Source organism: Coregonus lavaretus, assembly GCF_964263955.1.
Source record: "Coregonus lavaretus genome assembly, chromosome: 22".
Lineage (NCBI taxonomy): Eukaryota > Metazoa > Chordata > Actinopteri > Salmoniformes > Salmonidae > Coregonus > Coregonus lavaretus.
The window spans coordinates 25,715,897-25,742,154 of record NC_140009.1 but is presented as its reverse complement, the minus strand read 5'-3'; the positions used below and the strand labels follow the sequence as shown (position 1 = coordinate 25,742,154).

The window sequence follows — 26,258 nt, the reverse complement described above, 5'->3', positions numbered from 1 at the left end:
CCATAATGTCAAAGTGGAATTATGTTTAAAAAAAACATTTTTTACAAATTAATACAAAATGAAAAGCTGAAATGTCTTGTGTCAATAAGTATTCAACCCCTTTGGCAAGCCTAAATAAATTCAAGAGTAAAAGTTTGCTTAACAATTCACATAATAAGTTGCATGGACTCACTCTGTGTGCAAAAATAGTGTAATTATCTGTAAGGTCCCTCAGTCGAGCAGTGAATTTCAAACACAGATTCAACCACAAAGACTAGGGAGGTTTTCCAATGCCTCGCAAAGAAGGGCACCTATTGGTAGATAAACATTATTTTTTTTAAAGCAGACTTTGAATATCCCTTTTAGCATGGTGAAGTTAAGTGGCGGTCAGTGCTATTTAAGATGAGGGAGGATTATTATGTTTTCCATGAGAATGTCCTAATTTCTATTACAGCATATTGGATCTGTCATTCATATTTAATTCACCCAGTTCAATGCAACAGTGATAGGTTTAGGCTACTACATGATACTCACACTTTCCCTATACCCATCATGAGGTCACTACAACCTAGCCTATGAATGAAAGTTTACAACGTAGGTGCACAGGTCGAGAGAAATATGAGGTGACAGACAGTGACACATGGACAGACAGTCACACACATTCAATACCGCCTTGCACACTCTTGCCTGCATCTAGATGATACAGAGTGTAATCATTAGTCCAACAGTTGCAAACCAGAGTTTCTATTGGACAAATTCAGGTATATTTATCCCCGCTTTGTCCGTTTGCTTCCATTTAAGAAACGTTTTTCAACAGAATTAGCGGAATGAATACACCCCTGATCACATGTAAACACAGTTCACTTTCATAGCAGCCCTTTCTAAGCCAAACCATATCATAACCGCTACTCACAGCCTACATCTTTGTCACCATATTAGCTAAAGTAACTTCATAGACAACATAGCTAATAGAACTAACGCGTTACTAACCCGCAACAATCATGCAGTAACGTTACAGTGTACAGTCAGTAAGCAGTTTAGCACTTAAACCAAAAGCTTACCTTGACTTGGAAGAGTTCCAGTGTTGTGTTGGATAGTCATAGCCTGCTAGCTAACATAGCATCCCTCTGTTTGAGCAGGGTGTTTGAGTAGGCTAAACTAGCTAGCTGCATTTGCTAGCTAAGTAAGTGAAACTGAAAGTGAAAAACTAAATGTAAATCTCTATCTCTCTCTTGCTTCTTCATTTTGGAAGAAACTAATTTGTTCAAAACTGTTAAACTATTGTCTTTCTCTCTCTTTGAGTCAACTTCTTGCCACATTTTATGCACTGCAGTGCTAGCTAGCTCTAGCTTATGCTTTCAGTACTAGATTAATTATCTGATCCTTTGATTGGGTGGACAACATGTAAGTTCATGCTGCAAGAGCTCTGATAGGGTGGAGGATGTCCTCCAGAAGTTGTCATAATGACTGTGTAAGTCTATGGAAGGAGGTGAGAACCATGAGCCTCCTAGGTTTTGTACTGAAGTCAATGTACCCAGAGGAGGACAGAAGCTAGCTGTCCTCTGGCTACACCATGGTGCTACCCTAAAGAGTGCTGTTGAGGCTACTGTAGACCTTCATTGCAAAATAGTGTGTTTTAATCAACTATTTGGTGACGTGATTATATTTAGTATAGTTTTATCTAAAAAGGATAACTTTTTTTATGTTTTACAATTTTTATTTTTATGAAATTCACTGAGGAGGATGGTCCTCCCCTTGTCACGATCGTCATAATGAGTGGACCAAGGCGCAGCGTGATATGCGTACATCTTCTTTAATAGAGTACTGGCAACACGATACAAAATACAAAACAACAAAACGAAACGTGAAGTCCTCGGTTAACAAACACAAACCTACACGGAACAAGATCCCACAAAACACAAGTGCACAACAGGCTGCCTAAGTATGGTTCCCAATCAGAGACAACAAGCAACAGCTGATTCTCGTTGCCTCTGATTGAGAACCACCCCGGCCAACATAGAAAACACATGAACTAGAAACTGAACATAGAACACAAAACATAGACCCTACACACCCTGGCTCAACATATAAGAGTCCCCAGAGCCAGGGCGTGACAGTACCCCCCCCCCCCAAAGGCGCGGACTGCGACCGCGCCAACATAAACCCAACAGGGGAGGGGCCGGGTGGGCATTCCGCCTCGGAGGCGGATCCGGCTCCGGGCGTGACCACCACCCTCTAACAACCCCCCCGTAGCGCCCCTGGTCTGGTCCCGCTGGCTGGAGCTGGACTGGACATCGGTGGAGCGGATTGCTTAGGCTCCGGTGTGGAGCAGCTGACCAGGCACCGGTGAAACAGGCACGGGCTGTGCCGGACTGACGACGCGCACCACAGGCTTGGTGCGGGGAGCAGGGACGGGCCGGACCGGGCTGGCGACGCGCACCACACGCTTGGTGCGGGGAGCAGGAACGGGCCGGACCGGGCTGACGTTGCGCACCACTGGCTTGGTGCGGGGAGCAGGAACAGGCCGGGCCGGGCTGGCGACGCGCACCATAGGCTTGGTGCGGGGAGCAGGAACAGGCCGGGCCGGGCTGGCGACGCGCACCATTGGCTTGGTACGGGGAGCAGGAACAGGCCGGGCCGGGCTGGCGACGCGCACCATTGGCTTGGTGCGAGGGGCAGGAACAGGCGGGCCGGGCTGGCGACGCGCACCATAGGCTTGGTGCGAGGGGCAGGAACAGGCCGGGCCGGGCTGGCGACGTGCACCATTGGCTTGGTGCGGGGAGCAGGAACGGGCCGGACCGGGCTGACGTCGCGCACCACTGGATTGGTGCGGGGAGCAGGAACAGGCCGGGCCGGGCTGGCGACGCGCACCATAGGCTTGGTGCGGGGAGCAGGAACAGGCCGGGCCGGGCTGGCGACGCGCACCATAGGCTTGGTGCGGGGAGCAGGAACAGGCCGGGCCGGGCTGGCGACGCGCACCATAGGCTTGGTGCGGGGAACAGGAACAGGCCGGACCGGGCTGTGGAGACGGACTGGAGGTCTGGAGCGAAGAGCTGACACAACCCGTCCTGGCTGAATGCCTATTTTTACACACTCTGTGTGAGGCATCAGCACAGGACGTACAGGGCTGTGTACTCGTACTGGCACTACAGCACGTGACACTGGCGCAGGATATCCGGGACCGAGGAGGGGTACTGGAGGCCACGAGCGTTGAGCCGGCACACTCCGTCCTGGCTGCATGCCCACCTTAGCACGACACGTGCGTGGTGCTCGCACAGGACGTACCGGACTGTGCCGGACCACTCGCGGCACAGTACGCAGCTCCGCATACCTCAGAACCTGCCCAGTCTCACGCTGCCTAGCCTGAGTACGGGGAGTTGGCTCTGCTCTACCTCTAGGCTCCGCCAACCTCCCTTCCAGCCCCCCAAACCCGGTGGCCTCCTCTCCTAATCCACAAACTCGCCCTGTAGCTGCCTCCAGCCGCCCCGTCGTCCATGCCGTGTACCCCCCCCAAAAATATTTATTGGGGGTGCCTCTCGCCTGTCCGACAACGGCCCGGTTGGCGCCGCTTCTCCTCTCCTGCCTGGGTCTCCCCCTTCATCGCCCTCCGGTAACGGACGGCCTCCTCCTCCGTTATCTGCCCCCAACCGAGGAGGACATCCACTAACGTTACCTCCGGCGTTTGCTCCTGGACACGCTGCTTGGTCCTGTATTGGTGGGATCTTCTGTCACGATCGTCATAATGAGTGGACCAAGGCGCAGCGTGATATGCGTACATCTTCTTTAATAGAGTACTGGCAACACGATACAAAATACAAAACAAAAAAACGAAACGTGAAGTCCTCGGTTAACAAACACAAACCTACACGGAACAAGATCCCACAAAACACAAGTGCACAACAGGCTGCCTAAGTATGGTTCCCAATCAGAGACAACAAGCAACAGCTGATTCTCGTTGCCTCTGATTGAGAACCACCCCGGCCAACATAGAAAACACATGAACTAGAAACTGAACATAGAACACAAAACATAGACCCTACACACCCTGGCTCAACATATAAGAGTCCCCAGAGCCAGGGCGTGACACCTCTGAGGAGCCTCCACTGGTGAAGTTATTAATTACACTTTGGATCAGTCACTACAGAGATACAGGCATCCTTCCTAACTCAGTTACCGGCGAGGAAGGAAACCCCTCAGGGATTTCACCATGAGACCAATGGTGACTTTAAAACAATTACAGAGTTTAATGGCTGTGATGAGAGAAAACTGAGGATGGATCAACAACATTGTAGTTACTCCACAATACTAACCTAATTGACAGTGTGAAAAGAAGGAAGCCTGTACAGATAAAAAAAATATTCCAAAATATGCATCCTGTTTGCAATAAGGCACTAAAGTAAAACTGCAAAAAATTTGGCAAATAAATTAACTTTATGTCCTGAATACATAATAATATGCCATTTAGCAGACGCTTTTATCCAAAGCGACTTCCAGTCATGTGCGCATACATTTTTACATATGGGTGGTCCCGGGGATCGAACCCACTACCCTGGCGTTACAAGTGCCATGCTCTACCAATTGAGCTACAGAGGACCATACATAGTGTTAGGTTTGGGGCAAATCCAACACACAACACAATTCTCCATATTTTTAAGCATGGTGGTGGCTGCATCATGCTTTCGCAACAGCTAATGGGGATCCTAATAAAATACCAAATGTTATGGGTATGCTTGTCATCGGCAAGGACTAGGGATGTTTTGGGATAAAAATAAACAGAATAGAGCTAAGCATGGGCAAAATCCTAGAGGAAAACCTGGTTCACTCTGCTTTCCAACAGACACTGGGAGACAAATTCACCTTTCAGCAGGACTTCTTTAACCTGCTCTTTCCATTACATAGATTGATCAGGTGAATCCAGGTGAAAGCTATGATCCTTTATTGGTCACTTGTTAAATCCACTTCAATCAATGTAGATGAAGGGGAGGAGACAGGTTAAATAAGGATTTTGAGATATGGATTTGGTATGTGTGCCATTCAGAGGGTGAATGGGCAAGACAAAATATTTAAGTGCCTTTGAACAGGGTATGGTAGTAGGTGCCAGGTGCACTGGTTTGTGTCAAGAACTGCAACACTGCTGGGTTTTTCATGTTCCCATGTGTATCAAGAATGGTCCACCACCCAAAGGACATCCAGCCAACTGTGGGAAGCATTGGAATCAACATGGGCCAGCATCCCTATTGAACGCTTTCGACACCTTGAAGAGTCCATGCCCCAACGAATTGAGGCTGTTTTGAGGACAAAAGGGGGAGTGTGGACATTAGGAAGGTGTTCCTAATGTTTCGTATACTCAGTTTACACTGGAGTTGCTTACCAACACAACATTGAATGTTCCTGAGTGGCCTCGTTACAGTTTTGACTTTGGCTTGAACATCTATGGTAAGACTTGAAAATGGCTGTCTAGCAATGATCATCAACCAACTTGAGAGAGCTTAATGAATTTGAAAAAGAATAATGTGAAAATATTGTACAATCCAGGTGTGCAAAGCTCTTAGAGACTTACTCAGAAAGACTCACAGCTCTAAACACTGCCAAAGGTATTTCTAACATATATTAACTCAGGGGTGTGTATACTTATGTCAATTAGATATTTCTGTATTTCATTTTCAATAAATTAGCAACATTTTCTAAAAGCATGTTTTCACTTTGTCATTATGGGGTATTGTGTGTAGATGGGTGAGATTTGTTTTTAATCCATTTTGAATTCAGGCTGTAACACAACAAAATGTGGAATAAATCCAGGGGTATAAATACTTTCTGAAGGCACTGTACCTGACTAAAACCGCCTGATTTCTTGGGAGGGTCCATACTAGACTTGGCAATGTCCTCACGATTGATGCCAGTACAGGAAAAGTGTATCGACTTCAGCTTGTGATTGAGGTTCTTCTCTCTCCCAGACAGAGTGCCTCTTCAGACCAAGAAAAAGGAGTAAGTGTCTGCCCCCTTTCCCTATCTGAGTTCAGAGGAACTACGGTATTAAACTAGCTGTTTAGATATTCAACCCTCTTCTACTTTGTTTGCAGGGATTTCAATGCAGAGGAACACATTTTAAAAGTTGCACCTGCAACTCAGTCAAGCACCTTTTTTGTAAAACCTATTTGTATTCCATGTATCTCTATCTCTGTTGAGTCTGGCTCAAATGTCTCTTATCACAGCCTTCTGTAGAGATAACCTGCTGCTGTCTGTTCTGGTAGAATATAAAGGCCATGATAAATCTGAGCACGGACTGCCTCAGTAAGTAACCGCAGCACAGATGCAGCACAGCACCGCCACACCCTCCCTCTCCTGGGTCTACGATACAGCTACCACAGAGGGAGGCGACAGGCCCAAAATGGGCAGGCGGGCACCCTCTCGCTTTTGATCAATCAGGTGAGAGACAGAGAGAGATGCATTACAGTAACAAACAGAGCTGAACATACGCTCATCAGTCAGTCATTGACGTCGTTTGAGTTCCATATCCCTCCACTGGTTGGTGCAGACGGGCTCAAAGTCATTTAGCCTAGATAAACTGATTACTTAATTTAGGCCCTTGATTGTAGTGACAACGTATTCATGCTTTCACAAGACTGGAGTACATTAAAGTATTGGAATAGCGCAGGTGACAATTTAAAAGCAGGTTAAGTAGTGATAACTTGACAGCATACACTTTTTGTATCTCTATTGTTTTTCTATTTTTAATGTAAAAATGATTTAGGCCTAAAGGCTTCCCAATTCACACTTTAGTCCTGAGGCTAAAACTGATAATACTCTGCTCTTTATCAAGGCAAGACTACACTCTGCTGGAGTTCATATAAATAGCACTCTAGTATGTCTGTCTCCAGTCACTAGTATCTCCATAATGGCAGTGACTACTCTAAGGAGAAGTAGGTTTATCTGGCAACAGAGATGAGCTGCTCATTTTTTTTTTTTTTGTCTTTCCCATCCCATGAGGGTATACTATGTTGAGGGACAAGTCTACTCAAGAACAGACAGACATTGTTCATCAAAAGACAGGTGTTTCATTAGCTGTGTTTAATTTAGAGAAAGAACACTCCACTGAGAGACAGCTGGATGGGAGTTCTATGAAAAGTAGTTATATGAAAAATAATAACACACTGTGATGTTGGACTGTGATGATGGATTATAGACTTACAGGAGGCCTATATCGAGATGCAGCTTTCTTGCTTCCTAATGTCCACAAGATGGTGCTATACACCGTACTGTATCCAGCCCTTACTCAGCTATGTACTTCTGTAGATCTGATTCTGAAAGGATTGTATATGTTAAAGATATGGTAATAGCTCCACCATGCCCACTGATAGGCTCGGTAAAAGTTCGGACATATTACTTACACTTATCCAATCCTTTCAGATCTACCCAAGTACATATGTGGGTAGAGGATAGGCAGGAACTGATTTGGTATGGACAATTAAAATGCAATTTTAGATCCAAGGATGCATGTTATTGCTGTTATTACTTAAATCAGAAAATTTACATATCATTTTTTACATTTTTAGTCATTTAGCAGACGCTCTTATCCAGAGCGACTTACAGTTAGTGAGTGCATACTTTTTTTTTTTTTTTTCATATCAGTCAGAGTAATTGTGTGAAAAATAAATGGATAACTTCACTTTTCTTGTCAACCCCCATTTTATTGTCAGCTCACTTAATGGAAAAATTTAGGAAATTATTGCTTTTTGATAATGGAGAGCATTAGATGTATGCAGTGGCGGCTCCTGAAAAAATTCTCAGGAGGGGCAATTTTTCTGATGATTTAGGTGACCTACACACATTTTTAAAAAGATATGTCCAGCAACAACATGAAGACAGGGGCAGCATATAAGTCAATACCAGAAGCATTTATTGACTGATCTCAAAAGTGTTGGCTTACAAAAGCAAAATAAGTTATCACAGTAAAAATAATCAAGGGTGTTCTTTCACATTCCTCAACACTGCATAAACAATATGTATGGCTTTGTAAAAATGAACAACCATATTCTGGCCAATTGTATAGATTTGTAAATATGAACAACCATATTCTGGCCAATTGTATAGATTTGTAAAAATGAACATGAACAGATTTTTTATTTTTTTGAATGGCAGTACCTTTCAAACATGTCTGCTTGCAGTAAGGTAGCACTCACAAGGTGGCCAGAGAAAGAGAACCTTTCTTTGGTGTGATCCAGGATGGTGTTGCAGACCTCTTCAGACAGCCTCTGCTTCTCCTCTTCTCTCAAAGCTGTTCTGGGTCTTTTGGCTCCTGTTGCTTCTTGCAGCTGCTGTTGAGAGGAGTCCCTGAAGGCAAACAGACCAATGTGTTTGTTGGCTTTGTACAGTATTATTGTCTATGTGATGCACAGGTATATGCAATGTATCCATGTATAGTACAAATACTTCAGTTCCACTTAAAATGGGCAGGGATGCATAAAGTCTTTAGTGTTTAAGTTAGCCTTTGTGTCTCACATAGCCTGGATGTTCAGCACAGTATACAGTGGTGCTCATAAGCTTATGATCCCATGCTAAAGTTGACTAAAAAGAGGAATAAAAAAGAAAAGAAAATTGGTGTCCTTAAAGGTTGGATTTTCCAACTTTTTTAATTAAGTCATTAAGATCAATTTCCAAAAGATGATTTTTTTATTTTTTTATTCCTCTTTTTAGTCAGCTTTAGAATGTGTTCATACACTTATGAGCACCACTGTACAGTACACATAGTATATAAAATAAGATAGATTACACCACTGGCCATATATAATGACAATAATGTAATTTCAAACACAAATGCAGTCTCCTTTCATGCATGCATTTTCAAATAAAGCTCTGCTTTGAGAAAGATCGAATGATATTGTTTAATCTTTATCTTACCTTATGGCCTGCACACTGCTTGCGAAGCTGTCGAGGGCACGTTTGATAAAGACAGCATCGATGTCCTTATTCTGTAGCTTCTGGTACGGTGGGCTGGTCAAATGAACCCAATGAACCCGTCCGGATGGCTTCAAAACATTCTATGAGGTCGTCTCGATTCTCGTAGACAGTGTTCACGACTCTGCTGTTGCTAACCTCATCGTTGTGGCGGCGGACAGCTAGCCTGTATCCCTCATCCAGTTGAGTGGCAATATTCACTCTCACCAAAGCAGACAATCTCAAACAGCTATCAATGTGGGTCTTTGACAGCTCATTTTTCTTAATCTTTTCTGAAAGATGGTGCATGTCGGTTACACCAGTCGCTGTCCAAGCGTTGCTGTCTGCCGTTCATGGTTACGTTACGTTACGTATGACGAAAGCGCGTAAGTGCAAGCCCTCAGACACCCATAGAGAATGTATTGAAAGCTCAGAAATTTGAAAAAAAAATATTTTACATTAGAGGCTATGAGAGACTTCTGGGCGATTTTCAACCTGACTGAAATCGCCCCAAAACGGGCGGGGACATTTGAAGCACGACTTTAGCCTGATTGGACATTTAGTGGCTGGCAGATCAGACGTGAACACTGAACTACTGTTGCCATGATATAATTGATTAGAAAAAAAATCCCTTCCTTTTCCCGTTTGGCAGTGCGTCGCCCATATCGCCCTATTGAACACACCGCCCATGGATGTATGCCTATTTGGCATCAAAGTCTGACCCTGGCATGTCACCCAATGGCACAGATATCACTGAGTCCTTACCCAGAGGGTTTAGAATGTGAAAGTTAGAGTAGAGCTCTGACTCGTGCAGGAAGTCATTTTTTCCAAATGATGCATCACAGTGAAATTTGGTAGTGTGATCTGTTATTTCAGTTTCAAATAAATACCAGCACTTTATTCATTAAATGAGCAGCACGTGCCCCTTCCTGTGTTTGTGTGAGTCAGACACTACTCATCATGAACTTCAGTGAATCAGCCTGCCCCCATACCCCGCCCCCTCACCTCCATCCGCCCCGTCCGCTAAGAAAAATGACACCCTCTCCCATCCCCGCCTGCCCTGTTCCCTCATGCACCCCTCCTGAGGTCCTGTCTGGAGAACTGTGCTAAGTGTATGTGTATACGTCTCCCTCCTTCTCTTCTCCCTCTCTCTCTCTCTCTCTCTCTATCCCTCCAATCTCTCACTCTCCCTTCTCCTTCCGTATCTCCATCTTGCAGGATGAGTGTGTGTGTGTAGTATGAGTCATTTCCAGATCCAGCCTGGGCCAATTCTAGGCACACACGCAGGGGGAAACCCAGGCACAGGCAGGAATAGGATGTTTTTGTCCACATCTGTTAGCCGGTTTGGCTGCAGAGCTCTGCGGTTTGCACAGGGCCTAAAAATGGATTGCTAGAATGAGCTGAATGTGTAGAATGTGTTGGAGGGGGAGTGGGGTGGTGGCTGAGCATATAGGAGGAGGAAGAAATACAGGAGAAGGGGGGTTAGTATGACAAAGTGGGCCAAGACCCCCCAGAGTTTATTAGGATTCCCCCTAGAGCTGCCTGTGGTCTCCACAAGCCAGGAGCTTCAAGGAGTGTTTTGAGTCTAGATTGGAAGTGATTTGCTTTATGGTGTATTTCATTGTGTGTTGTTGCTGAATTTTAACTCAATATTGGGAAAGTGGTCCGAATGTTTGGTATACTCAGTGTATATTTCCAATACTTTAATGGAGGAATGTTTTTGAAAAAGATATTAGAAAATAATTTTTCCCCCATGTGAGAACACATGTATTTGAACACAGGTCTGTTATTTCTTACACAGTTCTGCCATGTCTAATAAAAAAACATTAAAAGGTATATCAGCTACAGTCCATCACCCCCCTGTCCTGCTCCAGGCTGATGCTGCATGGTTCAGCAGCAGGGCTCATCCCATATTTGGGAGGAGGACATTCCTTAGGCAAACACACTCTCTGGGCTGGTTGCCCTGCGTTCATCCTAGTATAGAGGGGCTCAGCCTGAGCATAGCAGAGACATGGGGGGAAGTTGGGGGTGGATGAGTTAGGGGGACTGAGGGAAGAAAGAGAGGAAGGAAGTGAATAGAGTGAGATGGAGAGCTGGCGTGCCAGGCAAGCACATGCTGAGCAGAACATTGGATTCATTCAGAAAAAGAGCACTTCTCTCCATTCATTCCCCCCTTTTACCCACTCATCCTATCTGACCACCATGTACAGTAGCATACATACACTGTATATCTCACCAGATTCTGTACACACATGCTCAAATCTCTATTTACATTTACATTTTAGTCATTTAGAAAACGCTCTTATCCAGAGCGACTTACAGTTAGTGAGTGCATACATTTTCATATTTACCTAAAAGTTCCTTTACCTAACCAATTACCTCTGACACCATCACAATTTCATTAAAATGAGATACTTTTAAAAACAAACTGAAACTGGGTCAGAAAGTGTGTCAAAAGTATCCTAGCTATTAAACTGCTTTTTAAAGTATTTTAGTAGTACCAACTATTATTGGAATTATTCAAAAATGTGCCAATTTCTAAATAAACATATCACACTGCTGGTTGTAATTACAGTATTATTACATTTTACTTCACTGTTCAATGTTTCTTTAGAATCCATACTTTATCAACATAGAACATTTATGCAAAGGTACAGCAAGAATTTGTTCTTTTATTTATGTAGGGCAACTTACATTAATTAATTTGCTGTTTTATTTGTGTTTGTGGGCTTATTGGTGTGAAACTGAGCCCTGGACAGACAGATGGAATCTACAGATAACCATATAGCTACCTAGCAGGCACATGGAAAGCATATGCTGAGCCAGGGGGGGTGGGGGTAGGGATTGGGAAGTGTTCCTGTTCCGTCTTATTATGGAGGATGGGAGGTGTGTGTCTGAGGGGGAGGTGGCAAGGTATAATACACTTCTCCATTTCATAGATGGCCCATTGTCGTCTGTCCCTTATCCTATGTTTTGGCAGAGTGGGGGATATGGAACCATTTGCTGCTAAGAGTGTGTCCCAGTGTGTCCCAATGGGACAGCAGTTAACGGTGTGACACCTATCTTTTTCACATGCATAGTGAACCCATCAACTCCAGATGGGGTAGATTTATATTCAAGAACAGTATATAGGTCTAGTCTAGGGGTCTACCTATGGAGGAGGACGACTATGCATACAGTACGTTGGTAGTTAAGTCGGTCGTATTTTCTTGTGTGTCCATGTAAATAGCCTGTTTTTTGTCTGTTGTATTTTTGACTTTATGTTTTGTTTTACCCCATACATAACTCTGTGTGGTTGTTTTTATCGCACTGCTTTGCTTTATCTTGGCCAGGTCGCAGTTGTAAATGAGAACTTGTTCTCAACTGGCTTACCTGGTTAAATAAAGATGAAAAAAAAAAAAAGTAATGCAGTATACAGGATATATCTGATAACAGACAGAGATTCCCATTGTTTCTTTTAATTTCATGTTTTGTTATCTATACTGAACAGAAACATAAACACAACATGCAACAATTTCAAAGATTTTACTGAGTTACAGTTCAAATAAGGAAATCAGTCAATTTAAATAAATAAATGAGGCCCTAATCTATGGATTTCACATCACTGGGCAGGGGTGCAGCCATGGGTGGGCCTGGGAGGGCATAGGCCCACCCACTTGGCAGCCAGGCCCACCCATGGCTGCACAAAAGGGCTTTATTACAGACAAAAATACTCCTTAACATTTTAGAGAAATAAGCTTTTTGTGCGTATGGAAAATATCTGGGATTTATTATTTCAGCTCATGAAACATGCAACCAGCATGTTGCGTTTATATTTTTGTTCATTGTAGCTTATTTATCTGGTAGATTTAAATATATTGTTATAGTTCAGAGATTGCACCTTAAGCCAAGCTTAAAAATGACATGAATAAAAAAAACAATACTATTTAATGGCACATGGTGCTGAATGAATTAAAACACTCAAACACACTCTTTAAGCCACACACCTTAATTTACACCTTCATTTGTAGATACACTCGAAGAGTGGGCCTCTAAAAAAAAATTAAGAATGGAGAAAATGACATGCAAAATGTGATACTAGACTACTAACAATACAATACAACTTAATTTACTTGATTTCCAGTATATGTAGTCATCCAGGAATTACTTTCTATGAAAGCAACATCACTTTTTAAAAACACGAGTTGAAGTTTACTTGATTTCCAGTATATGTAGTCATCCAGGAATTACTTTCTATGAAAGCAACATCACTTTTTAAAAACATGAGTTGAAGGTACATAAACCAAGGGAACATTTTAATTATTTGATATTGCTGGGGTGGTATTTTGTAGCTCAGTTGGTAGAGCATGGCGCTTGTAACGCCAGGGTAGTGGGTTCGATTCCAGGGCCCACGTTGTTGGAGATGGATGACGGGTGTTGGGGTGGCCCACTTATCATATCTCCGCCCTCAATGTTATAGCTACTGTGAGGACGCCTCTTTAATATAATAATATACCATTTAGCAGACGCTTTTATCCAAAGCTTTAAATCTTTAAATTGTGCTAAACTCCTTGAGGCTGGCGCATTATTTCTTTATCTTGAGGAGAGATGGACAGCTATTTTTAGCACGCTTTGGATCTGCAGCTCAACTTACTTATTTTTAAATCAAGTAAATAAAACAATTCTACAATATGTTTTACTTCCTCTAGTCTAGGGGCTCTATTCTATAGTCTGCTTCTCTAGTTGCTGTGCTGCACAGACTGGAATTTAAGGGGCGGGCGTTGTGTAGTCTCTGTCGAATATAAAACAAGAGCTTTAGTTAAAGGATTTAACCGGTAAGACAAGCGACTGGTTTGTGCGGGAACGTTTCGTTATAATTCGTTCGAGGGCCATAATCTTCAAGGGATCAAGGTAGGAGCAATCCAAACCATTTCAGTGAACACAAAACTGACCTTGCATACGGTCACGTCTGCATGTTATTTTGACATATAATTCGATAGGCTGATAGCGTTAATGTTGTAAATGTGCTTTGAAAACGTCGTTGTGCTTATTTTTGTACTCAAACAACGATATTGCATGCAGTCTATTCTGACTGAATTTCGAGAGACGGCATACCTCGTTTATCCTCTTTTTGTTTGAAATGGCCTATTCTGCGCTGGAGCTACTGGACATCCGTAGCGACTGGGCTTTAAACATTGCTGAGCTGTTGCAGCCTACACCAAGCCAGGACATTTCACTACTTGCTTGGTATACACTATCTCGGTTGTGCGCGGCATCATGCTGTATGTAGGCTATACAATGTTTCCCAAACTCGGTCCTGGGGCCCTGCTGGGTGCACGTTTTGGTTTTTGCCTTAGCACTACACAACTGATTCAAATAACCAACTCGTTATCAAGTTTTGATTATTTTAATCAGCTGTGTAGTGCTATGACAAAAACGTGCCCCAGGACCTAGTTTGGGAAACCCTGGGCTATATAATCGGTTCACACAAGCTGGTTGATTGTTATCCCCCGTTTATTTATCAGTGGCCTAGTCCATTAATGGAGCACAGATGAGACACAAAGATAGTGCAGCAAATACGTTGGGATAAGTCAAATGCGATACACTATTATTATGGCTCTGTACTTACTATGTATTTACACTGTAATAAGAACACTAATGTAATAACAAAAAATAAGAGTCAGTATTGTTGTTTTGGAGATTTCTTAGTCTGATATTGTGGTATTTGTTATTTACATGCATTGTCAAAATTGACCCTATTATTAAAACGTTATTTTCTTTTTTAAATCTCAGGATTACAAGTCAACATGAGTGACAAGGGTACTGTCTCACCAAAAGAGGAGGGAGCGGAGAAGAGGGGACGTGGAAGACCAAGGAAACAGCCAGAGGTGAAAAGCGGTTCTGATGTAAGTAGATTTATAAAACAACACTACCTTTCTTCTGTATGATAGATCATGTGTGACCAGGAAACACTATGGGCCCTACTTGGTTATGGCTCCAGGGCCTGGTTATGCCCACCCAACTAGGGCCCAGAGTTTTCCTGGTTAAGTTAACTGGTCAACCAAACCCGGTTCCTGCAGCAGGTCTCAGAACCCACCACAAAGCAGTAGCGTAGCCCATCAGAGGTGTCTTATTCCTATGTAGTTTCACCATGGAGAATGCCAGACTCCATTGTGTCATTTCTCTTGACTTAGTGTAAAGAGTAATTGGATATGTCTCTTTTTACCTTTCCCCCACCCCCTCCTCACCAGCCCTGGCTGTGTACATATGTAATGATGATCATCCAGTGGTCTGGCAGGCTGTCATTGATATGTAACCTGAACCCCTTAAACCAGTGGTAACCCACATACCCCAGCTCTACTTCTAACTGATTGGTTTATGTAAGTGAAGTAGAAGCAATGATTGGTCCATGTTGCTGTCACTCTCCTGAGGGTGTTGTTGGTATTGGATTGCTTGGTTGCTAGTAGCTGCTGCTGTAAACAGACTTAGGAGGAGGTAATAAAAACCTGCACCTCCATAATATACAGCCAAATGCATTAATCATGTTTATTAGTGTTTGCTGGTAAACCGCCACCATCCCTGTTGAGTGTAGTGATCATGTTAGCATTTTGGTCATGCCAATTTACCACACAATACATTTGAATGTATTGTTTTGTACTAATGAGTTTTGCAATTGATGCAACAGTTAAATCTGCCCCAGAAGTCTAGTTCTGAACACAGGTCTGCGCAGAGCTATATTATCTTTGTGTTATACTATACCTCTACTCCCTACATACCTCTTATTTACAACTACCATATTTTTGGTCTGATCTAATCCACTGTAATTTCTCTAGAGCTTTTTACAGTTAATGGAATTTGAAAATGTGGCTGTGACCACCTGTTGTCTTAAAGTAGCAACGGGTGTCAGTTGCACTGACCTTGAACAGTGCACTCTTAGTGTCATGAATAACAAAGTATTCCATGTAAGAAGCTGCGTGTCGTATCACATCATACATGGATGTAGACCAAGTTGTTTGCCCTCCATAAAAAGCAGCTTAATTCATCATTTCATCCATAGTGTCAAACCTTGGGATGCAACAACTATAGAACCACCATTTTACGTGTTGGCATCTTTGACTGTTCAAATGTAACGTTGTGCTGTCCACCTGACCATTTCCCATCTTTTTCTTTCAGGAGCCCAGTGGGTCCCCTACTCCAAAGAGGCCCAGGGGAAGGCCAAAGGGTAGCAAGAACAAGACTGTAACCAAAGGCAAGGTAAGGCAATACGGTAACCCTATTTTACTCAACCGAATGAATGTAACCTGCTAGACTTTCAACTAGGCTTAGCAGCCACCTGTCAGTCATCCTGCAAAAACCACATTAGACATTGGATCCTGCAGGCCACTTGGTTGACCATAGATTACCATTAGGGTCAGATGGAGCAGCTATCACCAGCTCCTATAGTTTTAGTTGTCCCTATGGTTTTAGCTTTATATTACCAGAGTTTCCAACCCCATCCTCATAGTCAAGTACTATGAAATTGTCATGTACCCATGACGGTTGATGATCTTTAGCTATCACAGTGGTAGCTAACCTCATAGGTGTAAAGTACTTATGTAAAAATACTTTAAAGTACTACTTAAGTAGTTTTTTTGGGGTATATGTCCTTTACTATTTATATTTTTTGACAACTTTTCCTCCGCGATGTTCCTAAAGAAAATAATGTACTTTTTACTCCATACATTTTCCCTGACACCCAAAAGTACTCGTTACATTTTGAATGCTTAGCAGGACAGGAAAATGGTCCAATTCACACACTTATCAAGAGAACATCCCTGGTCATCCCTACTGCATCTGATCTGGTGGACTCACTAAATACAAATACTTTGTTTGTAAATTATGTCTGAGTGTTGGAGAGTGCCCCTGGCTATCAGCAAAAATATATATACACTACCAGTCTAAAGTTTGGACACACCTACTCATTCAAGGTTTTTTTTTTAATTACATTGTAGAATAATAGTGAATACATCACAACTATGAATTAACACAAACGTCAGGCTCGAAACCTTAATGACTTGGAAAAGATCTGCAAAGAGGAGTGGGACAAAATCCCTCCTGAGATGTGTGCAAACCTGGTGGCCAACTACAAGAAATGTCTGACCTCTGTGATTGCCAACAAGGGTTTTGACACCAAGTACTAAGTCATGTTTTGCAGAGGGGTCAAATACTTATTTCCCTAATTAAAATGCAAATCAATTTATAACATTTTTGACATGCGTTTTTCTGGATTTTGTTGTTGTTATTCTGTCTCTCACGTTCAAATAAACCTACCATTAAAATTATAGACTGACATTTTCTTCAGAGTTCATCCTCTTACTCCGGTGAAGAAGTGGTCTTTAGAACTGCCCAAATAAAAAAGTATTTGACCCTCTGCTGATTTTGTACGTTTGTCCACTGACAAAGACATGATCAGTATATAATTTTAATGGTAGGTTTTTTTGAACGTGAGAGACAGAATAACAACAAAAAAATCCCGAAAAACGCACGTCAAAAATGTTATAAATTGATTTGCATTTGAATGAGGAAAGTAAGTATTTGACCCCTCTGCAAAACATGACTTAGTACTTGGTGGCAAAACCCTTGTTGGCAATCACAGAGGTCAGACGTTTCTTGTAGTTGGCCACCAGGTTTGCACACATCTCAGGAGGGATTTTGTCCCACTCCTCTTTGCAGATCTTCTCCAAGTCATTAAGGTTTCGAGGCTGACGTTTGGCAACTCGAACCTTCAGCTCCCTCCACAGATTTTCTATGGGATTAAGGTCTGGAGACTGGCTAGGCCACTCCAGGACCTTAATGTGCTTCTTCTTGAGCCACTCCTTAGTTTCCTTGGCCGTGTGTTTTGGGTCATTGTCATGCTGGAATACCCATCCACGACCCATTTTCAATGCCCTGGCTGAGGGAAGGAGGTTCTCACCCAAGATTTGACAATACATGGCCCCATCTATCGTCCCTTTGATGCAGTGAAGTTGTCCTGTCCCCTTGGGGATGGTGTTCTTGGGGTCATAGGCAGCATTCCTCCTCCTACAAACACAGCGAGTTGAGTTGATGCCAAAGCGCTCAATTTTGGTCTCATCTGACCACAACACTTTCACCTAGTTTTCCTCTGAATCATTCAGATGTTCATTGGCAAACTTCAGACGGGCCTGTAGATGTGCTTTCTTGAGAAGGGGGACCTTGTGGGCGCAGTGTGTTACCAATTGTTTTCTTGGTGACTATGGTCCCAGCTGCCTTGAGATCATTGACAAGATCCTCCCGTGTAGTTCTGGGCTGATTCCTCACCGTTCTCATGATCATTGCAACTCCACGAGGTGAGATCTTGCATGGAGCCCCAGGCCGAGGGAGATTGACAGTTCTTTTGTGTTTCTTCCATTTGCGAATAATCGCACCAACTGTTGTCACCTTCTCACCAAGCTGCTTGGCGATGGTCTTGTAGCCCATTCCAGCCTTGTGTAGGTCTACAATCTTGTCCCTGACATCCTTGGAGAGCTCTTTGGTCTTGGCCATGGTGGAGAGTTTGGAATCTGATTGATTGATTGCTTCTGTGGACAGGTGTCTTTTATACAGGTAACAAACTGAGATTAGGAGCACTCCCTTTAAGAGTGTGCTCCTAATCTCAGTCCGTTACCTGTATAAAAGACACCTGGGAGCCAGAAATGTTTCTTATTGAGAGGGGGTCAAATACTTATTTACATTTTTGAAATGCGTTTTTCTGGATTTCTTTGTTGTTATTCTGTCTCTCCTCACTGTTCAAATAAACCTACCATTAAAATTATAGACTGATCATGTCTTTGTCAGTGGGCAAACGTACAAATACATTTTTATTCCCTCACTGTATATAATAATTGTGCCGTCTGGATTGCTTAAATGATTAATACTTTTACTTTTGATACGTAAGTATATTTGAGCAATTACATTTACTTTTGATATTTAAGTATATTATAAACCAAATGCTTTTAGACTTTACTCAAGTAGTATTTTACTGGTTGACTTTTACTTGAGTCATTTTCTATTAAGGCATCTTTACTTTTACTCAAGTATGACAATTGGGTACTGGTCAAAGGATATCCTGTTGTTAAGTATGATTTATAGGTTAACTGTAATTGTTTTGGCCCTTCCCACCTCAAGTCTAAAAAATAGCAGGGCCAGAGCTTCCATTTGTAAGATTTTACATTTTAGTCGATGCTCTTATCCAGAGCGACTTACAGGAGCAATCAGGGTTAAGTGCCTTGCTCAAGGGCACATCGACAGATTTTTCACCTAGTCAACTCAGGAATTAGAACCAGCGACCTTTCGGTTACTGGCACAACGCTCTTAACCACTAAGCTACCGGTCTTGGTTTAAGATCTTGGTTTACTGACTGCTTAAAGAGATGCTCATTTTTCGGTTAATTCCCCCTGACTTCCTGTCCTCCAGCTTCCTGTAGCTTGTCATGCACAGTGTGGTGCAGGTGCAGAGGCCGCATGCTGACATTACCCCACAACACACAGCCCTAGTTATTTTCTCCCTCGTGTAACCATAGCAACAGACAAGGTCTATCCCTCGCCCCAACCCCCACGCTCCTCTAAGCACTGTGTATTTGCAGGAAAAGGATTTATGTGTATATATGCATGTGTGTTTATGTGCAAGCAGGGTTGGGGAGTAACTGATTACATGTAATCGGATTACAAAAATACTGTTACGTTACCAGCTACAGTGGGGGAAAAAAGTATTTAGTCAGCCACCAATTGTGCAAGTTCTCCCACTTAAAAAGATGAGAGAGGCCTGTAATTTTCATCATAGGTACAAGTCAACTATGACAGACAAATTGAGAATTTCCCCCCCAGAAAATCACATTGTAGTGATAGTGTCCTTCAATCTGTTTTCATGGGTGCAAATAGGGTAAGCGAAAACAATGAATATTGTTGCTCATTTATGAGCCATAATGGCTTTGCCTTTTGCCTTAGTTTATTTCCTTGTTGTTGTACTGTTAGACAGATGGTAGTATGTTTATTGTACAGTGCAATATCCTGCAAGCTTTGTCTTCAAGAGCAGTCATTGATTAATTTATTGCCCAAGGATTGGATCAAAACTTTAACATTATATAACATTCGGATGTATATCTCTTATCCAAGTCATTTGAATTGCCTTCAGTTGGTTAAATGGTCTGTCCTCTTGTATTTATGTCTAGTTATTGAGGGAGACTGTGTTATGGTAGTTTTTCTTATATGGACACCTAGTTTATAGTAGATGTGGTTTCATATAGACTTATGGTTTGAAAGATTTGTGGGGGTTTCTCTGAGATACTGAATACTTTTCTGTAGTGAATTACTTAGATCAGATCAGCTTACTGAATCAGTTCAGATACAATAAGTGAAAAGAACCTTCTGAGTCTTGTCCTAAAAAGGAAGTAGAATGGGTATTCATCTGTTTGGATTGGCACAATTACCGGCCTTGAAGCCACAAGCAACACAAAAATGATGTGCAATATATTGAAGCCTTGATATAGATATTGTCATGTTTAGATATGACACCTGTCATACTTAACATCAATTGATGAATCAATCAATTATTCTCTCCCTCTTCCTTTCTTATTCCCGTCTACTCCTCACCATCCATTGTGAAGGAAGGCAACCTGCTGGCGGAATTGACCCAAATAACTAAGCAGCATGTCTCCTGACCCCCCACACTTCCCCTCAAGTGATGATTACTTTTGTTTGTGACACATGCCTCTCCACAACCCTGAGTACCAGAGGATGATTTATTCTCATTCTGTAGTGTTGTCACGATCGCCAATGAAGTAGGACCAAAGCGCAGCGTTGGGCGTGAACATGATGACCTTAATGTTGAATAAACGACAAAACAAAACACGATCCGTAACGTCCTCAGTACACCGACTGAACATAGAACAAAAACCCACAACCACAAGGTGAACACAGACATTTAAATATGGCTCCCAATCAGAGATAACGAGCCGACAGCTGACACTCGTTACCTCCGATTGGGAGTCACTGACCAAACATAGAACGCGAACACCTAGACACTACCCACAGTACAAAACACACGGAAATCTACACACCCTGACTAAACATAAAAAGTCCCAGAGCCAGAGTGTGACAAGTGTGGCCTAGTGATCATCTGAGCCTGAGGACCTTTGTGTCCACATTGTCCTTTAGTATCAACAAACATTGTGCCAGTGCCCAATCTATCAATACGCCCTTGACACTATAATAGTTTGAGAGGTTGCAATGCATGAAAAGACTGACCTTCCATGTAGCTTTTCTCACAAGAGGATTTTGAAATGGTATGAGTTCTGTTTTCCCCTTGTTATTTCACAATAATGGTAATGCTGCTGAAGGTTAGGTGTGATTTAGTTAGCTTTTCAATGTCACAAGGTTTTATTCCGTTTATTACAGTTTATTCAAAGAGTATACAGTTATACAGTGGGGGGGGAAAACATATTTAGTCAGCCACCAATTGTGCAAGTTCTCCCACTTAAAAAGATGAGAGAGACCTGTAATTTTCATCATAGGTACACGTCAACTATGACAGACAAATTGAGAAAAGAAAATCACATTGTAGGATTTTTAATGAATTTATTTGCAAATTATGGTGGAAAATAAGTATTTGGTCACCTACAAACAAGCAAGATTTTTGGCTCTCACAGACCTGTAACTTCTTCTTTAAGAGGCTCCTCTGTCATCCACTCGTTACCTGTATTAATGGCACCTGTTTGAAGTTGTTATCAGTATAAAAGACACCTGTCCACAACCTCAAACAGTCACACTCCAAACTCCACTATGGCCAAGACCAAAGAGCTGTCAAAGGACACCAGAAACAAAATTGTAGACCTGCACCAGGCTGGGAAGACTGAATCTGCAATAGGTAAGCAGCTTGGTTTGAAGAAATCAACTGTGGGAGCAATTATTAGGAAATGGAAGACATACAAGACCACTGATAATCTCCCTCGATCTGGGGCTCCACGCAAGATCTCACCCCGTGGGGTCAAAATGATCACAAGAACGGTGAGCAAAAATCCCAGAACCACACGGGGGGACCTAGTGAATGACCTGCAGAGAGCTGGGACCAAAGTAACAAAGCCTACCATCAGTAACACACTACGCCGCCAGGGACTCAAATCCTGCAGTGCCAGACGTGTCCCCCTGCTTAAGCCAGTACATGTCCAGGCCCGTCTGAAGTTTGCTAGAGTGCATTTGGATGATCCAGAAGAGGATTGGGAGAATGTCATATGGTCAGATGAAACCAAAATATAACTTTTTGGTAAAAACTCAACTCGTCGTGTTTGGAGGACAAAGAATGCTGAGTTGCATCCAAAGAACACCATACCTACTGTGAAGCATGGGGGTGGAAACATCATGCTTTGGGGCTGTTTTTCTGCAAAGGGACCAGGACGACTGATCCTTGTAAAGGAAAGAATGAATGGGGCCATGTATCGTGAGATTTTGAGTGAAAACCTCCTTCCATCAGCAAGGGCATTGAAGATGAAACGTGGCTGGGTCTTTCAGCATGACAATGATCCCAAACACACCGCCCGGGCAACGAAGGAGTGGCTTCGTAAGAAGCATTTCAAGGTCCTGGAGTGGCCTAGCCAGTCTCCAGATCTCAACCCCATAGAAAATATTTGGAGGGAGTTGAAAGTCTGTGTTGCCCAGCGACAGCCCCAAAACATCACTGCTCTAGAGGAGATCTGCATGGGGGAATGGGCCAAAATACCAGCAACAGTGTGTGAAAACCTTGTGAAGACTTACAGAAAACATTTGACCTGTGTCATTGCCAACAAAGGGTATATAACAAAGTATTGAGAAACTTTTGTTATTGACCAAATACTTATTTTCCACCATAATTTGCAAATAAATTCATAAAAAATCCTACAATGTGATATTCTGGATTTATTTTTCTCATTTTGTCTGTCATAGTTGACAGTGGGAGAACTTGCACAATTGGTGGCTGACTAAATACTTTTTTTCCCCCACTGTAAAATATTGTATTCAGATTACAGATGCTTTTGAAAAACTACATTAATTATTGGATTACTTTTCAATTCAGAAAGGATGTTTGCAAAAAAAAATACATTATATCACCTTTCTGTTTTCTCAATGACATTCAATTCAGCATTGAAAAAAGGTTTACATTTTTCCCACCTGAGCGAGTCTGACCACAAGTCAGAGACCACTATGATGACACACCAAATGCATTTGATGGATCCTTTTTGTCTTCTTCTAATGCTTCTTAAGGTGAAAGTAATCTAAAAGTAACTGAACGTATGGGTTTACATTACTGATTACAATGATGGACAGGTAACTAGTAACTAACAGATTACATTTAGAAACTAACCTACCCAACCCTGTGTGCAAGGATAGATCTGAATTGGGCTCCTCTCTTCTTGCCCAATTTCACCAGCTGTCTCTGAGCCCCAGACCAGGTGGCCAGCGAACTGGAGTGCCCTGTGTGCAGTTCCTGTCAGATTCCGAGATAATAGCCAATGAACCCAATGCCCTAAAACCATCTGCTTCCTAATATGAGTATTAGTGCCCTCTAGTGAGAGTAGATTAGCAGGTTTCTGTGCAGTTAGATCAATTCTTTGTTTTTCTTCCCTCTATTTCTACAGAAGGCACCAGCAGCCTCAACTGCAGGGATGAAACGCAGGGGAAGACCTAAGAAAGAGGTAAGAGTAGCTCTTATTATCATAGGTGTTAATATTATCTTTAACTAATGCCTCCTTCATTCACGTCCCTTGACTCTGAGTCACTCTTAAGTCGTCACTGTTTGGTTCCCCTCCACATGCTCACTGCTGTCAGAAATTCTGAAGGTCTTAAGTTAACATGTTTACAGAGAAATTTGGCTAGTTCGTAGAAACAAAAGGACGTAAACGAACAATCAAACTCATCGTCCCAGGCGAACTTCAACTCCACCACCCCCTGTGATTGGTTGAATAAAGTTGTGGGAGGGTTTCCAGTGGCTTCTGCTTATCTTCCACTGATCTTCCACCATCAACAAAAACCATGGCAACCATTGTGTGCAAATTAAAACATTCAACTAAACCTTTTCTGTTTGCAACAACCAGCTACCAGGTGTGAAGTCAACTACACCTGGAGTCTGTCGCGTCCTCTTTGAAACAACAAACATTCCAGATGGCACTGATAGCTCTGAATGAGGAATTGGCTAATTTTGGTCTAAAACCTGACCTTTGGGACTCGTCTTCAAGCGATTCTGAAGACAGCTGGGACGAGGTAAGCAATGATTGTTGAATAATATAGTTTTGCTTGTTTTGAAGTAGTTGTGCTTTGCATTAAGGGGAATGTGTTCATTAGGTGTTTTGTGGTATTGCATTTGTTGTAAACAATAACCTTTAGCTGTACCTAACTGTAGGTAACTATACTTTCATGATGACTCATGTCTTTCTATTTATTTATCTTTAAGGGAGAACAAACCCAAGAGGAGACCTCAGACTCTGAGGACCCTTATGAGCACTGTCTTTCCGTCGTCAAAATGCTTTCATTGTATTTACAACAGGGTGAAAAGATTGAGCAGGCGAGAGGGAGGCTAGGGAATAGTTTGCATGCAAGCCGTATGCTGGAAGCTATGGTTACATTTGAGGCCAGATCTATACAAATGTTTTAAGTCTGTATATCTCCGGGGCCTGATTGAGAGCCAGCAGAAAGAGCTCAAGGAACTCTTGGCAAGCCTGCACTGGACTGAGAGACATATCACTATTTATGCTATATTGTAGAGCTATTGAGGAACTGTCAAGTTCTAAACTTTATCGGCCATTTTTTTAAATGAAAGAAACTGTCTTGCTGTTATTGAGCCGATATTGCACTGAAGTGAACCACTGTTACTGATCTGAAACACAGATCAGCTGGTCCTTCATCTTTACTTCATTTATATTGTATTGTATCTGCTTTGTATGATGTACATAGTATTTTCTACATATTTACACATCCAACCTTTTAGTTTTTTTTTATTACTATTGTTTTCTGCACAAGTGCATGTTGAATTCATTGAGAATAAAACGTGTACTTAAAATGTTGTCTTGAGTGAGTCTTTGACACCGACTAGGTATAGTTGAAAATACATGTCTATGACATTTTTTAATGGACTTCACTACAATTTCATAAATCACATATTTCACTCCATTCTTCAAAAAATGGTCTAGGATAAAGGAATTGTTGCAGAATCATAAAAAAACTGTACAGTTTAATCCAGCACAAACCAACCGAACTTTGCCTCCACTGTAAGCATACTCATGCCTTAAATAAATAAAATAAGAGCGAGTGGTTAGTGTAGCCTACTCCCAAAAGCCTGTGTTGCATTAGTCACAGCGGGGAATGACCCATAGTTACCCACCTAACTGGCCTCTCTTTTTATGAATGAACTCTCCTGCGCCAGAGTGGGAGGAGTTGGTGGGAGTTTGAGGTAGAGGGGAGCTAAGGTGGGAGGGAGCGAAGGATGCCTCACTGTGAGTGACTCACCACTCAGATGAGTCACTACAGATGACCAAGTCCTCCCCTGGGGGCTCTAGGGACTTTCACGCTGGTTTTGTTTATCAGTGAGATGTGGTCAATATGCACACTCCTACTTCCACTTCAATACTCAGATTTTTCTCTAGCAAGGCCACTGTACAAGTCCCTCCCAAATCCTAAAGACTCCCAATAGATAGTTGTTTATATTGCAAGGCAGTTATTGTAGTTGAAAGATTGATACACTTCTGGTGACTTATATTTGATCAGATCCCCTTTTCTTAGTGTGTTATGTTTTTGGTGTGAACCAGTAGAAAGATGGGTTGTCTGTGTTTGGTGTCTTTTCAGGAAAAGGAGGAACAAGCAGCCCAGGAATCATCTGAAGAGGAGGAGGATGAGAAAGACTAGTAAACTTGCAACCCATGCTACCTCAGTCAACATACTGACTTCCTGTCAACCAGAGCTAGACTGAATCTCCAATACCGGTGCCACCCCAACCTCTTTTCTACGGTCCACTTTCTTGCCTTCTAGCTAAAGGAGGGTCAACAATACCGTTCATCCAACCTCTATAAGCAACTGCACTGGAAAACCAATGGATGTTTCTTAACAAGCATATATATCAAAGAATAACAGTACAGGTGACAGACAACCGTTTCTCTATGTGTATGTCGTGGTATTGCAAGTATTTTATACTGATGATGAGTTTTTGGATACGCTTCTTTCAAAAGAGTGTATACGACATTCTCTCGGCTTAGTGTTACTCATTTTTTCTCTAACACCAGTATCTTGAGCTGGTGGGGCATATACACTTGTTTTCTATTGGACAAAAGGTGAATTTTGCTTCTACTTGCTGTTTTTAAGTGTGAAGTG

At 42.4% G+C, this 26,258-nt stretch overlaps 1 protein-coding gene across 1 annotated transcript; it reads left to right on the top strand.

Annotated features, from left to right (window-relative positions):
* The first annotated feature begins 13,704 nt into the window (after positions 1-13,704).
* Positions 13,705-26,167, top strand: LOC311150223 (high mobility group protein HMG-I/HMG-Y-like). The gene is made up of 5 exons (XM_084187591.1): positions 13,705-13,803; positions 14,686-14,798; positions 16,066-16,146; positions 23,537-23,593; positions 25,737-26,167. The coding sequence occupies exons 2-5, from the start codon at positions 14,700-14,702 to the stop codon at positions 25,794-25,796; spliced, it is 297 nt and encodes a 98-aa protein (XP_084043717.1). The 5' UTR covers positions 13,705-13,803; positions 14,686-14,699; the 3' UTR covers positions 25,797-26,167.
* Positions 26,168-26,258: the final 91 nt, after the last annotated feature.